This window comes from Mustela nigripes, chromosome 4, assembly GCF_022355385.1.
Source record: "Mustela nigripes isolate SB6536 chromosome 4, MUSNIG.SB6536, whole genome shotgun sequence".
In the NCBI taxonomy this organism is placed as follows: domain Eukaryota; kingdom Metazoa; phylum Chordata; class Mammalia; order Carnivora; family Mustelidae; genus Mustela; species Mustela nigripes.
The window spans coordinates 135,314,769-135,328,653 of record NC_081560.1 but is presented as its reverse complement, the minus strand read 5'-3'; the positions used below and the strand labels follow the sequence as shown (position 1 = coordinate 135,328,653).

The 13,885-nt window shown below is 38.8% G+C and overlaps 1 protein-coding gene and 2 non-coding genes across 8 annotated transcripts in view; all 3 read right to left on the bottom strand.

Annotated features, from left to right (window-relative positions):
* Window positions 1-6,098: 6,098 nt before the first annotated feature.
* The window catches only part of TET1 (tet methylcytosine dioxygenase 1), a 129,161-nt gene continuing 121,374 nt past the window's right edge, over window positions 6,099-13,885 (bottom strand). For all 6 annotated transcript variants that reach the window (XM_059397560.1, XM_059397562.1, XM_059397564.1 and 3 more), the window contains one exon: window positions 6,099-7,813. In XM_059397560.1, the coding sequence (XP_059253543.1) occupies window positions 6,801-7,813 (1,013 nt within the window). In that variant the 3' untranslated portion in view covers window positions 6,099-6,800. The remainder of the gene's footprint in view (window positions 7,814-13,885) is intronic.
* LOC132017002 (U6 spliceosomal RNA) lies at window positions 8,754-8,860 on the bottom strand. The gene has a single exon (XR_009404091.1). It is a non-coding gene; the product is annotated as a U6 spliceosomal RNA (small nuclear RNA).
* Window positions 12,572-12,678, bottom strand: LOC132017001 (U6 spliceosomal RNA). The gene has a single exon (XR_009404090.1). It is a non-coding gene; the product is annotated as a U6 spliceosomal RNA (small nuclear RNA).

Sequence of the window (13,885 nt, the reverse complement as noted above, 5' to 3'; positions counted from 1 at the left end):
GCTTCTGATAGCTGTGATATTTTTTTCTGATGAACAAGACAAGAGAGAAAGAATGCCTTTCCTAACAGCTGCTAGGGACAAAATTCCTATTTTTAGGAAATCTAGGTTTATATTCTTAAACAAGGGCTTCCCAAGTTGCATTCAAACATAGATCAGTTAAATCAGGTAATGTGTTTAACATCTGATAATAACATTCCTACCTTAGACTAAGTTTTGCTTTAATTATAGGGGACATGAAGAAACAAGAAAAACTTGTGACCCATGCAGATCATGGATATCACAGTAGGGATCGGAAAACTATAGCCATATTTGCATTCACGATGGTTTCTCATTTTGAGCTGCTATTTTTCACATAAAACTATCATGGGGTGGGGAGAAGAGCTATTAAAGTATGTTTTGGTGTTGGGCTGGTGGAGTGAACCTGCAGATTGCTGATAGGAACACGATTTTCCCTCCTCCTTGCCCCCGAACTTCGTCCTACTACACTCATGACTCCCGATAACTGATTTATCCCATCTTTAAGAATTCCTTAAATGACTTTCAGTTCATTCTTTTTTAACCTTTCTCACCCAGATTACAGAATAGTTCCTATTATTGCCAAAACCCAAATTCCAAAGGGGTAAATTTATACTGGGAAGTAAATACCATGCACAAAACCAGGCTGGGAGACAAAACATGTGAAAAGAAAATATTGTCTACTGTATAAATCAGACCCGTCCCTAATTCAAAGCCACTGGTCAGACAACTTATAATTAGTATGATGAGTCATACAGAAATTACAAAGCTATGTAGAAATAGTGTTAGAACATTTAACTTCTAATGTAAGTGTTTGCAAAACACTCAAAACACTAATAAACATGTTGAGAGTCAGACATTGTTGGGATTTAAAATGCAACAAAACAAAACAAATATTGTTGGGATTGTTAAAGAGAAGTGGATGCTAACCGGGCCTTGTGACCACTATCTCTTTCTAAAAACTGAATTTGCCTCTGACAGGAAATGACCACATAAAAGATCATGATCCTTTTTGGTATTATTCCATGAGGGATTTGTGAAACATGATTTTAGAAAACAGGAAAAAGACAACTTGACCAAGATCACTGCTATTCTTAATACGAGCCATATGTATTTGCGTAGGGGTCATGGGGAATGGAGGGAGAACAGAGAGGGGAAGCAACAGAGTTTTAATTTAAAGAAAATCAGAGGAAAGGATCAAAAACTGTAAAAAGAAAGAAAAGTACACTGAGTGACATCATAGCTTCAGTAAAATGAAAAAAGAATAACAAGCAGAAATTCTGGTCAATGATGGTTATACTTAGCTAAATGAAGAACAAACAAAATTACTTTTCAGTACTGTTTCTCCAAAAGTGAACATGCTTCTGATAGCTGTGATATTTTTTTCTGATGAACAAGACAAGAGAGAAAGAATGCCTTTCCTAACAGCTGCTAGGGACAAAATTCCTATTTTTAGGAAATCTAGGTTTATATTCTTAAACAAGGGCTTCCCAAGTTGCATTCAAACATAGATCAGTTAAATCAGGTAATGTGTTTAACATCTGATAATAACATTCCTACCTTAGACTAAGTTTTGCTTTAATTATAGGGGACATGAAGAAACAAGAAAAACTTGTGACCCATGCAGATCATGGATATCACAGTAGGGATCGGAAAACTATAGCCAACAATGCAGAGATGAGTATTGTACTTCTAAAGCCAGAAAAATTAAATACTGCGTACTATCAATAGAGAAACACATTGTGGGGCCCTTAAAGGAGAAGTGAACATTATAAGTGGCCAAGTAAGGAAAACCTTTGCATTACTCGAAGGAATAAAATTTATGCCTTTTGAAGTAAACAATGGTATTTGATTGGGTGCCCAAAAAGAACAGGGACTGAAACAGACATCCAGAGATACTGGAATGCGGAGAATTCAAGTTTCTAGAGTTCAATGTGGACAAAAAGAGCGATGTCTTCTTGCATAAAAGCCAATTTTATCATCTCCAAAATGAACAGAGTAACTCAGACTCTATTTTATAAATGAGAAAAGGGAAAAAAGCCAATAAATCTCAATACACTCTAAGAAAATGCACAAATTTAGCTTCTGAGATGCTGATTCTCTGGCTTGCATTCCAGAGCCATGAATGGCCACATTCTCTAAATCTATTAGATGAAAGCACAATGCCAAGCACAATTCGATCTGGGTAAATCCAGACTCTTTAGGAATCAGGGCACTCATTCTATCACCTGGTTGAGGGTACCTTACTGTTGATGTTGAAGTTACAGGTTCAATACACTTCTGGGCAAGTTTCGGAGCTGTGCACAATAAAACAGTATTCTAATACACGTAGACAATCACATCAAAGTGAATTAGACTTCATTGTGAGGCCAACTTGGCAAGAGGTGGGAATAGACTGTACAACCATAGGTAATATATACAATTGGTATTTTCCCCCAATTCTTTCAACCACTCATTTTTTCTAACTCCTTGTATATGCCTAATACTTGTATCAGGGGAAATAAAAGCCTGTACTATATAAGTACTTGGTATTTCTTTATTGAAATCGCAAACAAGACTATTGCCACATTTTGTTGGATGAGTTAACAGGACAGCATCATAGGTAAAAGTCAGTTAGATTTCCCACACAAGGCCCACGAAACTCTGCAGGCAGGGGAATCTTGATTCAATTTCATTTGTCTTGTTTTCCTGAATCTCTCAGAAAAAAACAAAACCCAACAGAAAAAATAAAAAGCCATTTTGATTTTTTACTTGTACCACAATCAGGTTATTTCCCAGTGATAAGATACTCTCTGGGTGAGCAAATCAAGTTTGCTTCCTCTAGTTCTCCATAACACAAAATGGCCTCCACTTGATAGTTTCAACTCTCATTATAAACATAAGTACACACTGACATTAACAACTGCTCTCTGAGCCCCAGTGATTGAACTGTGTGACTTCTAAGGTGTGAGAGGCCACTACCATATTATTTCACAATTCTCATCATAAATTTTTCCAGAAGACCAAAATTCACAGTTGTACTAACTCTAGACAAAAAATAAATTTCCATGCATCAAGAAGTTGTGAAATAGAAGGTAGCTATATATTATTAAAAAGTCGTATGACAGCTACTGATTTACTAGGTACATTTGAAGGAAATCCTGTGCCCACTATTGGTGGAAGTTGTCATGCAATGTCAAAACTTTGTCCCAGATAAAAAAAAATCTCAATTGAATTTGTTTCAAAGAGTAAACTTAAGTAGTTTAGGGTTATTTTCATACATGCTATTGTGGAATAAAGGATAATTAGCTGAATCCACTGAAGTAGTAATATTAGAAAGTAGATTACTTGGTATGAACTGGTATCTCATTTATACAAGGATATGCATTCAATTAAGTATGTATTGGGGTTATGTCTTAACTAATTGCTTATGGATCTCATCTAGTTGAAGTTCTATATTTAACAAATTATTTCACCCACATGCAGATTGCATAACAAAGATGTTGGAAGGTTAAGCTGCAAACATTTTGCTAATGTGTTGCAAAAATTTACCTACAGCTATACATTTTCAGCTAGCCTCACTTTCCAATAATATATTTCAATTAGGTCTATGACATGATGTGTTCCGTACTTTGTGGATGAACTGGAAAGATGTAGGTGAGGCTGATAAGCAAAAGAAAAATTTTTCAACCATGCTCTGAGAGCCATTAGAAATGGGATTTTGAAGGGCAGCGTGCTTATTTTGTGGGTTTCTAAAATAGGTAGTTCATTGAAGTTAGGAAGTTTGTAACATATTATGGACAGCTGGGTTAACTTGGGGGGTCATGTATCAACTAATTCAATTATCATACCATGAACAAAGGCAGAATATTGAAAAACTCATTTTGAGTAGTATAAAGCAGGTAATACAAAAGGTGATTGCTATAGATAAACATAATAGAAGGTGTAGAAATAATGTTAGATGACCAGTTTTCTGGTGAAAATGTCATTTCAAACAAATTTATTTCCTTGCTTCTTAAAAGCAGTGTCACTAGCATACAATCACAATGCTGGAGAACACTGAATAAGCATGAGCTTTTAAAAAGAAAAAAAAAAATCACAGGGCAGACAATGGGATGGTGAACTGTTAATTTATGAAGTAGAGTCCAACAAAGTGGGAATCATATGTGGTTCCCACCATGGGGTTATCAGTTGAGGCAGGACATTGATGGTGTTAATTATAATAATGGAATGGAAACATTTTAGTTGAGAAGGTACATTTTCATGTACTGGCTTTGGGCAGCTGCAGCCAAAATTCACAACTCCCAGGATTCCTCTAAGTAACACTGTCACTTCAAGTTCAGTTGTTAAGAAACCTCAAAATTAGTGACACTGACTTGAACTGCTGCAGATATATTACAATGGATGTTTTTTGTTCTTTTTGTTTTCAGTTTTAAATAGATTCCGTGCCCAATGTGGGGCTCGAACTCACGATCCTGAGATGAAGGGTCACATGCTCTATCAACTGAGCCAACCAGGCACTCCCCTCCCCTCGCCGCCCTGCCAACAATGGATTCTTTTGAAGGAAATTTGTTGTTTCTTTGAAAAGCATGGACCAAAGCATCTTTTAGGATTTCAATTCTTCACGTATACTGTGTCATGGGCGGCAGTTCAAAGAAAAACCAAAGCTAATATTTAAATTCTGCAGACTTTCGGAAAGTGTTGAATGGAAGGAAGATGGGTGGATGGATAAAGGGCCTTAAAACTTGATTCATTAAATCTGGTGAGAGAATTTCTAGTGGGAGCTAAGGCCTAATATCTAAAACGAAATATCACAAGGGTGTATTCCTGATAGTCTAATACTAGTAGATATCTTATCAAAGCAGCTGAAATAATAAACAATCACTTATTTATATACTTATATGTATAAGAAACCTTAGGCTCACAAAAATATACATGTTTTAAAACGCAAATCTAAGGCACACAAAATACTAAAACAAGTCAATGAATCACCCTATTTTACATATTCAAGAAGCAGAAATCTACTTGTACAAGATGATGGTCTACCAATGGTATTTGTTATATACAATCCCTTCATATTCCTTTAGTTGGACTAGTCAAAAGCTTGAAACTGATACTTTGCACCATATATTATTTTAATATAAGTTACAACGAGTTTTTTTTTAGAGCTTGCTGGAACTGTTTGCTTTTGCACCAAAATTGTTGAGTGTTAGCAGTTGTGGGCTTCCTATGGCATTCCCAAGGGAGAAGCACCATTATTTAGGTTTTCCACACTCCCAAGGTATCTGACACTTTGAATGTTATAGCACCTCTGCATTTTAAATAGAATCAAGTATTTCACTGAAATTTCTTGCTCTAAACATTTTGTTTGGGCAATTCCTTTTGTTTTGCTATAAAATGAGCCAATAAGTAATGGGAAAAAATACGGGAGGGCTAACTTAAACGGAATGCCTATTTTCCTGTTACCTAGAACACAGGCAAGTATCAGAGAAGATGAGTTTTTATTTCCCTAATACTAATATGCTTAGATAAACTACTTTGGATTAGCTCTTTATGGGCAATACCATACTTAGATTACCACTCCTACTGTCTGGGATGTGTGGATGTGTGACAACAATAGGGGATTTGTTTTCACAAGATTTCTATGGGAATTTTATTCTTATTCTGTACCAAAACAAATAAGGCAATTTGGAATGGGTCGGGTACTTGCTACTTAATTTTTATATTTTATCACCTTGAAACTTTAGAAGCATTTGACTCTTCTGAATCCTACGATGTCCCATCTCCTTTTGGAAAAACCTTTCATGAGTATTTTGAGAAAGCTGGGGTGAAAGTGAAATTAGGGCCACTGTTGCTTGATAAATCAGAAGAGACCACGCTTACTTAGTTCCAAATAAAATGTTAATCGATATTGGTGATATGCTTCCTAATCCCAATTTTAGAGAAAATTAACGATTTTTGCATGTTCTAACTATTTTATATAAGTAGCTAATATTTGCATGAGAAAGGACACATTAAAAAAAAACCCATATACATGATTAGAATACATATTGCAGTTAACAAGATGGAACTCTACACAGCAAGAATAAATGATTTCTCTTGTATGCAAATATGCACAAACAATAGACAATAAGATTCTTATACTATACTATTTCAAGTTACTTTTAAAAATAGAAAGTGCTTTTAAAATATATATTTACAATTTATGAACAGCCTCCAACCATTATTAACAATAATGAATTACTTTATACAGGAGAGATATTTTGAGAGAGAAAACATTTCATTGGTTTATTTCAAAGGAATATGCCGATATTCTAGCAATGATTGGAAGATGTTGGAACGATGGCACCATGAAATAATAATGCAGCTTATTTTTAACTGTTGATGTGGGTAAGCACCAGGAGCTGTGTAGAGTTAACACTGTGTCTTGATTTTACGTCATAGCACATGAACCTGTTAAAATCCTCTAAAAATGACTCTTGTTTCATAGTAAACAGACTTAATTTAAAGCACCAAACTGAGTGATTCTATCAAGGTTAACGCCTAACCAAAACATTTCTGTATGTATTTAAAACTATAAAACTTTTATTTTTGCTTAAAATGTGCACCTTCTACCAATTGTCAAAATATAGTCACAGTTAAGAAATACCCACCCCATTTTTGTTTTTTTGTTTTGTTTTGTTTTTTTACCTCAGCCTTCAAATGGGTGAGATGAAGATACGTAAACGACAACATGACTTTCTTTTAACAGCACCTTGAAAAAATACACTGCACTAGCAAAGGCATTAAGAAGGGGAGAAAAGCCTTCAGACCCAATGGTTATAGGGTCCTGCAACATGTGTGAGAGCATAGGGGGACACGGTGACAATATTGTCATGGGTTAATGTTAACGCTTTATGAGAAGGAATTTGGTTCAATTCATTAACTTCAGGGGACAGTTCGGGACCCTCACTAGCTGCCTGGTCTTTCTGCTCTGAGGCCTTCATTTTCTTATTCTTAGCTTCTTTCGCCTCAAACTTAATTTTGTTTAGTTCAAAACCGTGTTGGGGCTTATTCAGGTTTTTGTGCTGGTAGAAAACGAGGGAGAGGCGAGTGGGGTGGTTCCGGTTCGGGTGCTCGACGGGCGTGGTGGCGTGAAGCTCCCGCCGCGCACACTCGATCAGAACCGAGCCGTGGGCAGGCGCTATGGCGACCCCACCGATGTTGGCGTCCAGGAAGATGTGCTCGCTGTCTGACCAATACTCATCGATGTGGGGCAGCTTCTCCTCCACGGGGGACAGGGGGTCGTCGGAAAGGGCGTCGTCGGACAGAGGCTCGTCGGCATCAGAATGCTGCTCGTCGTCTTCCACCAGAGAGGACGCCAGGTCATGGGGGCAGGTGGTGCAGGGGGGCTGCTGGCTTGGGTGACTGGAAGGTGGCTGTTCAGACGGACCAGTGGGCGGCTCAGAATAAACCAGGGTGTCTGCCACGGGAGCGGGCAGCGTGGGCAGAGAAACCACCTCGCCAGGCTGTGCAATTCCAGTGCATTCCCCTGCAGCTGCATTAGCACCGCTGTGTCTCGCAGAAGGCACCGTGCAGTGGGGATTGCTACTTCTTTCGGAAAACCCGTAGGGAACGGACGCATCACTCTTACAAGGAGCTGGGGTGGCTGACGCCGTCTTAGGGGACCAGGAGAAACCTGGAGGTATGTTTGCCTCTTTCAGTGGGTGAGGAATGGATGGGGTCAAAGAGTAGGTTTTAGTGTTGTCCGAACCTTTGAAGATAAAATGGGGTTCAGTTTCACTTTTTATTTCAAGTTGCAAGGCTTCGGTTTTATTCCCTAAACAGAGAAAAGGACACCAAATGCGAAGATAAGTACAAACTACTTTTGGGAACTGTCTCTAAGTAAAGTATTTTAAAGAGAAATACAAAGGATAATGTAACAAAACATCGGTGATGGCAATGTCGGCCAGTTTTGTTCTTTTGCCTTTAAGTCAAACACACAAGCAGGCATTAAAAATTGCACGTCGTCTGGTATGCTTTTTCACCCAACAATTTTCCTTCAAGAATTCTTCCCCTTGCAAATAATATAAATAAGCACAAAGATTTAGCCAGAAGGATGTCCATTGTTTGAAACAGTAAGAGATTAGAAATGACCTAGTTGGCGATGAAGTTAAATGTTAAAATCATACATTGGAACACAATGCAGGGAATAACATGGATGACCTAGAGCAGTATTTCTACCCAAAGAGATATTTAGATACACTTTATATATCGCATGATCTCACTTTCAAAAAAGTAAAAATAAAGTTAAGTTATCGAGAAAACAGCGTAACTGGCAAACTCAATTATTAGGCAACGGGAAGTCACGTTAAGAAATTTTAGGGGAAGTAAGTCATTTGTGGCCCTCAAGACCAGGTGCATGTAAGCCCTGTTTCTTTCTCACTGATTAGGAAGATCTTTATTACCACATGGGCCATTGTGGGTAATCTGTTCAAACATAACCACACAAACCTCATATCAAATGGAAACATTTTCTTGAGGACATTCTTCCTGTTTTGAGGTTCTAAAAAATTTCTGCTCGAGCAAAAGCAGCAGATTTTAGGACCAGAAATAGAAAATGTTTTAAAGTAATTAACAATATAATAGCAAACACATGTAATATATTGTACCCCTGAAACTAACATAACGCAATACACTGGAGACAGGATAATTTTTTCTCTCTTTTTAAACATGAAAAGCTTAAAAAAGTAAATAAAATTTTAAAAAAGTAAATAAAATACAACATGGAACACTTCACGAACTTGTAGGTCATCCTTGTACAGGGGCCATGCTAATCTTCTCTGTGTTGTCCCACTTTCAGTATATGTGCTGCTTAAGCCAGCACCAAGATAATTCTCACTTTTATTTTATTTTACTTTTTTTTTTTTTAAAGATTTTATTTATTTATTTATTTGACAGACAGAGATCACAAGTAGGCAGAGAGGCAGAGAGAGGAGGAAGCAGGCTCCTTGCTGAGCAGAGATCCCGATGCGGGGCTCGATCCCAGGACCCTGGGATCATGACCTGAGCCGAAGGCAGAGGCTGTAACCCACTGAGCCACCCAGGCGCCCCTATTTTACTTTGTTTTAAAATACTTTATTTGGGACGCCTGGGTGGCTCAGTGGGTTAAGCGGCTGCCTTCAGCTCAGAGTCCTGGGATCGAGTCCCACATCGGGCTCCTTGCTTGGCAGGGAGCCTGCTTCTCCCTCCGCCTCTGCCTGCCACTCTGTCTGCTTGAGCTCCTCTCTCTCTCTCTCTCTGACAAATAAATAAATAAATAAATAATCCTTAAAAAAGAAAAAAGTCTCTTATTTAAAAAAATAAATAAATAAAATAAAAGACTTTATTTATTTGATAGAGAGAGAGAGAGATCACAAGTAGGCAGAGAGGCAGGCAAAGGGGGAGGGAGAAGCAGGCTCCCTGCTGAGCAGAGAGCCCTATGTGGGTTTTCAACTCTGAGATGGAGAGTCTCATGCTCCACTAACTGAGCCAGCCAAGTGCCTCAGTTCTCTTTCTCTCTTTCTTTTTTTAGGGGGTTGCAGAGAGGTGGCAAAAGGAGAAAGAATCTTGGGGCGCCTGGGTGGCTCAGTGGATTAAGCCGCTGCCTTCGGCTCGGGTCATGATCTCAGGGTCCTGGGATCGAGCCCCGCATCGGGCTCTTTGCTCAGCAGGAGCCTGCTTCTCTCTCTCTCTCTCTGCCTGACTCTCCGCCTACTTGTGATCTCTCTCTCTGTCAAATAAATAAATAAATAAAATCTTTTAAAAAGGAGAAAGAATCTTAAGTAGGCTCGAGTCCCAGTGAGGAGCCCGATGCATGGCTTGATCTCACAACGCTGAGATCATGACCTGAGTTGAAATCAAGAGTCAGAAGCTTAACCGACTGCGCAACCCAGGCACCCTGCCAATTCTCATTTTTTAAGAGAACTTGTACATGGAACCCAAGGGGTGGCAAATTAAGAAATCTGTGGTTACATCTATTATAGAAGTTGTCAACAGAACATAAATCATGGGGAGGAAGAGTAATGAGTCATGAGGGATTTGGGTTAGGGGAGGGAGAATAAAAAAAGTAAGGAGTCTTTTATTGAAATGGATAAATCTATTTTAAAAGCTCTTATGGGGGCGCCTGGGTGGCTCAGTGGGTTAAGCCGCTGCCTTTGGCTCAGGTCATGATCTCAGGGTCCTGGGATCAAGTCCCGCATCGGGCTCTCTGCTCAGCAGGGAGCCTGCTTCCTCCTCTCTCTCTGCCTGCCTCTCTGCCTACTTGTGATTTCTCTCTGTCAAATAAATAAATAAAATCTTAAAAAAAAAATAAAAGCTCTTATGGGGTGCCCCAGTGGTTCATTCAGTTAAGCACCTGCCATCGGCTCAGGTTGTGATCCCAGTATCCCAGGATCAAGCCCCACATCAGGTTCCCAGCTGAGCTTCTCCCTCTCCCTGCTGCTCGTGCTCTCAATTGTTACCTCTCTCTCTCAAATAAATCAATAAATAAAATCTTGGGGCGCCTGGGTGGCTCAGTGGGTTAAGCCACTGCCTTCGGCTCAGGTCATGATCTCAGGGTCCTAGGATCGAGTCCTCTCTGCTCGGCAGGGGGCCTGCTTCCCTTCCTCTCTGCCTGCCTCTCTGCCTACTTGTGATCTCTCTCTGTCAAATAAATAAAATCTTTAAAATAAATAAATAAATAAATAAAATCTTAAAAAAAAATAAGATAAAAAAAATTCTTATGGGTAGGATTATAAAAGGACAAGGGGCTATAAGCCAAATATTGTGCAGAAGACTACTAACAGGATATATGTTACTGAAAACACATCTTGTGAAGATGCTATGAGGGAATGACAAGATGAAAATGATAGGAATGCTGTTTACAGGCAGCGTGGAACCAGGCACGGGAAGCTATAAATAAATCAAACTAAGTATTTGTGAATGGAGCTAACAAGCAAAAAGGAATGCTAATTCTCTCTGCCTTGCCTCATCACTATCTATTTATTGAATCTTTCCTAGCATTATATAAATGTCTGCACCATCGTTTCTCTCATCTTACAAAACGCAAAATAAGCCAACTCTCCTTGCAGCAGGAACAACAACAACAATAAAAACTAAGGTTATTGAATACCCTGTAACTCTAATGTGGAGTTTCAGTATAAATTCAAGCTGTATTTTTTTCTTTAGACTCCCCGGAGAGATGGCTGAATTTATATACTGGGCAGGATTATATCAGATGAGCCTAGAACATCCTGTCGGAACAGAAGCTAAGGAAGCTCTCAAAAACAACTGGGGTCATGACAAAAAGTTCAGAAGCCAGCATGATGGGTTTCTACTGATGAAAGATGGGACAATTGAAGGATATTTGGTTTCAATTTGAGGATTTTTTTCTTTTAGGGTTTATTTGTTTTTTTTTTTTTTTTTTAAGATTTTATTTATTAATTTGGCAGAGAGAGATAGAGAGGGAACACAAGCAGTGGATGCGGGAGAGGGAGAGGGAGAAGCAGGCTTCCCACTGAGCAGGGAGCCAGATACGGGGCTCTATCCCAGGACCCTGGGATCATGACCTGAGCTGAAAGCAGACAACTGAGCGCCCAGGCACGCCTCAATTTGAGGACTTTAAAAAGCATTTTCATATTTAATTGGGGGGAAAATAACCCTATATAATGTGCACTGAAATATAAATTATAAATAATAATGAACTATAAATACTGCCAATAAAATAACAAAAAAATAAAAAACACGAGATCAAAATTATACTAAATGAAAAAGAAATTGAACACACTGGAAGATGCCTAGAAATTAACTTGTATTCTGAAAAGTGGAGAGTAAAGTCAGATTGCCAAGCACTTATTCTAATTTTTCAATATGACCCGCACCTCAGAGTTAATAAGTTCTTGGTAAGGACAGTATTTCTTTTTAAGAGATCGCCTAACAAATGGATAAAGAACGGTAGACTGTGTTACTCCTGATGGAATAAAGAATATAGAACATTATAGTAAGTGTTTCTAAAACCATCAGGTAAAAAGCTCCTAGGGAACATTATAATCAGTGAATCATGTTGACAACCCCTGTACCATGAATCTGCTTTAACATCACAAAAAGAGATACTGTCAGATAATGTGTTTCCTGATGTAAAAAAAACAAGAGTGGTTTAGTGGGTTAAGCCTCTGCCTCAAGTCATGATCCCAGGGTCCTGGGATGGAGCCCCACATCAGGCTTCTGCTCAGCAGGGAGCCTACTTCCCCCACCCCTCTGCCTGCCTCACTGCCTACTTGTGATCTCTCCCTGTCAAATAAATAAATAAATAATCTTTAAATAAAAAAAAAAAAATTAAAAAACAAAAAACAAAACAACAACAACAAAAAAAATAGAGTGTAGAAATGAGCCAGTGTCCATGCCACAGCAATTGTTTTTTTGTTTTCTGGTTTGTTGTTTTTGCTTTGGTGAGCTCTACATCCAACATGGGGTTCCACTCGCCATCTTGTCCAAGATCGAGTCATTCGCTCTATCTACTGAGCCAGCCAGGTGTCCCCATAGTTAAGTGTTTTTATTTTGCTTTTTTAATTAATTAATTTATTTTAAGGAATGCTTCATGAATTTGCGTGTCATCCTTGCACAGGGACCATGTTAATCTTCTCTGTATGGTTCCAATTTTAGTATATGTGCTGCTGAAGTGAGCAAATAGTTAAGAGTTTTAAAAACTGAAGCTGAATTTGTCTCCATAGGATAATGGTTTCTGATATATGTAAAAAAGAAAAAAGAAGGAAAAATAGGAAAAGCAAGCTTTAAATGAAAAAAGGTATAGGAGACATACCAACAAACTGGAATGTGTGACCTTGTTTGGATACTGATTTAAACATACCAAATGTCAAAGAAAAATCATTTAGGAGACAGACGGAGCAGTGTGAGCACTGACTGGTATTAAGGCATTATTTGATTTATTTGTTTTGGGTATTGTCGTTCTTATCATTCCTTATCTTTTAGTGACACATACTGATGAGGTAATTGATAATATGATGAGAATTCTGCAATTTGTTTAAAGATTTTTTCCCCTTAATTTATTTGTCAAAGAGAGCACAAGCAGGCAGAGTGGCAGACAGAGGCAGACAGAGAAACAAGCAGGCTTCCCACTGAACAAGAAGCCTGACGCAGGACTTGATCCCAGGATGCTGGGATCATGACCGGAGCCAAAGAGCTGCTTAACCAACTGAGCCACCAGGTGTCCCAACTTCTGCAATTTGTTATAAAAAATTTCGAAGGGGTGGCGCCTGGATAAGGATATAGATGAAATAAGAATTATTCTGTATTAAAAATGTTGGGGCGCCTGGGTGGCTCAGTGGGTTGAGCCTCTGCCTTCGGCTCAGGTCATGATCTTGGGGTCCTGGGATCGAGCCCCACATCAGGGCAGGGAGCCTGCCTCCCCGCTTTCACTCTGCCTGCCGCTCTGCCTATTTGTGATCTCTGTCCAATAAATAAAATCTTAAAAAAAAAAAAAAGAAATTGACATGTCCAAAAGTGAGCTTCTGATTTCCCTCTGTATCTTTCCAAATCTATCCCTTTCTCCCCTTTTCTCATGACCTTCGGTGATTTCCCCATCTTTCCAAGTCCTTCAGACCAACATCAGGATAAACAAATACACTTCTTTTTTTGTCTACATTCCAGATTTATAAGACATCTTGTTGACTCTATCTTGAAAACATCCAGAACCAGACATTTCTCATGTACTTCTCATTAGCCAATCTGGTCCAAGCTCCATCACCTCTCTCCTGAGCTGTTAGAATGGCCTCTATACCATCACCCTACTGTTTGTTCTCTGCCTACTGTTTTCTGGTTTCAACCCAGTAAGCAGAATGTTAGGTTTCAGTCAGGTTATAGCCCTTCTCTGCCT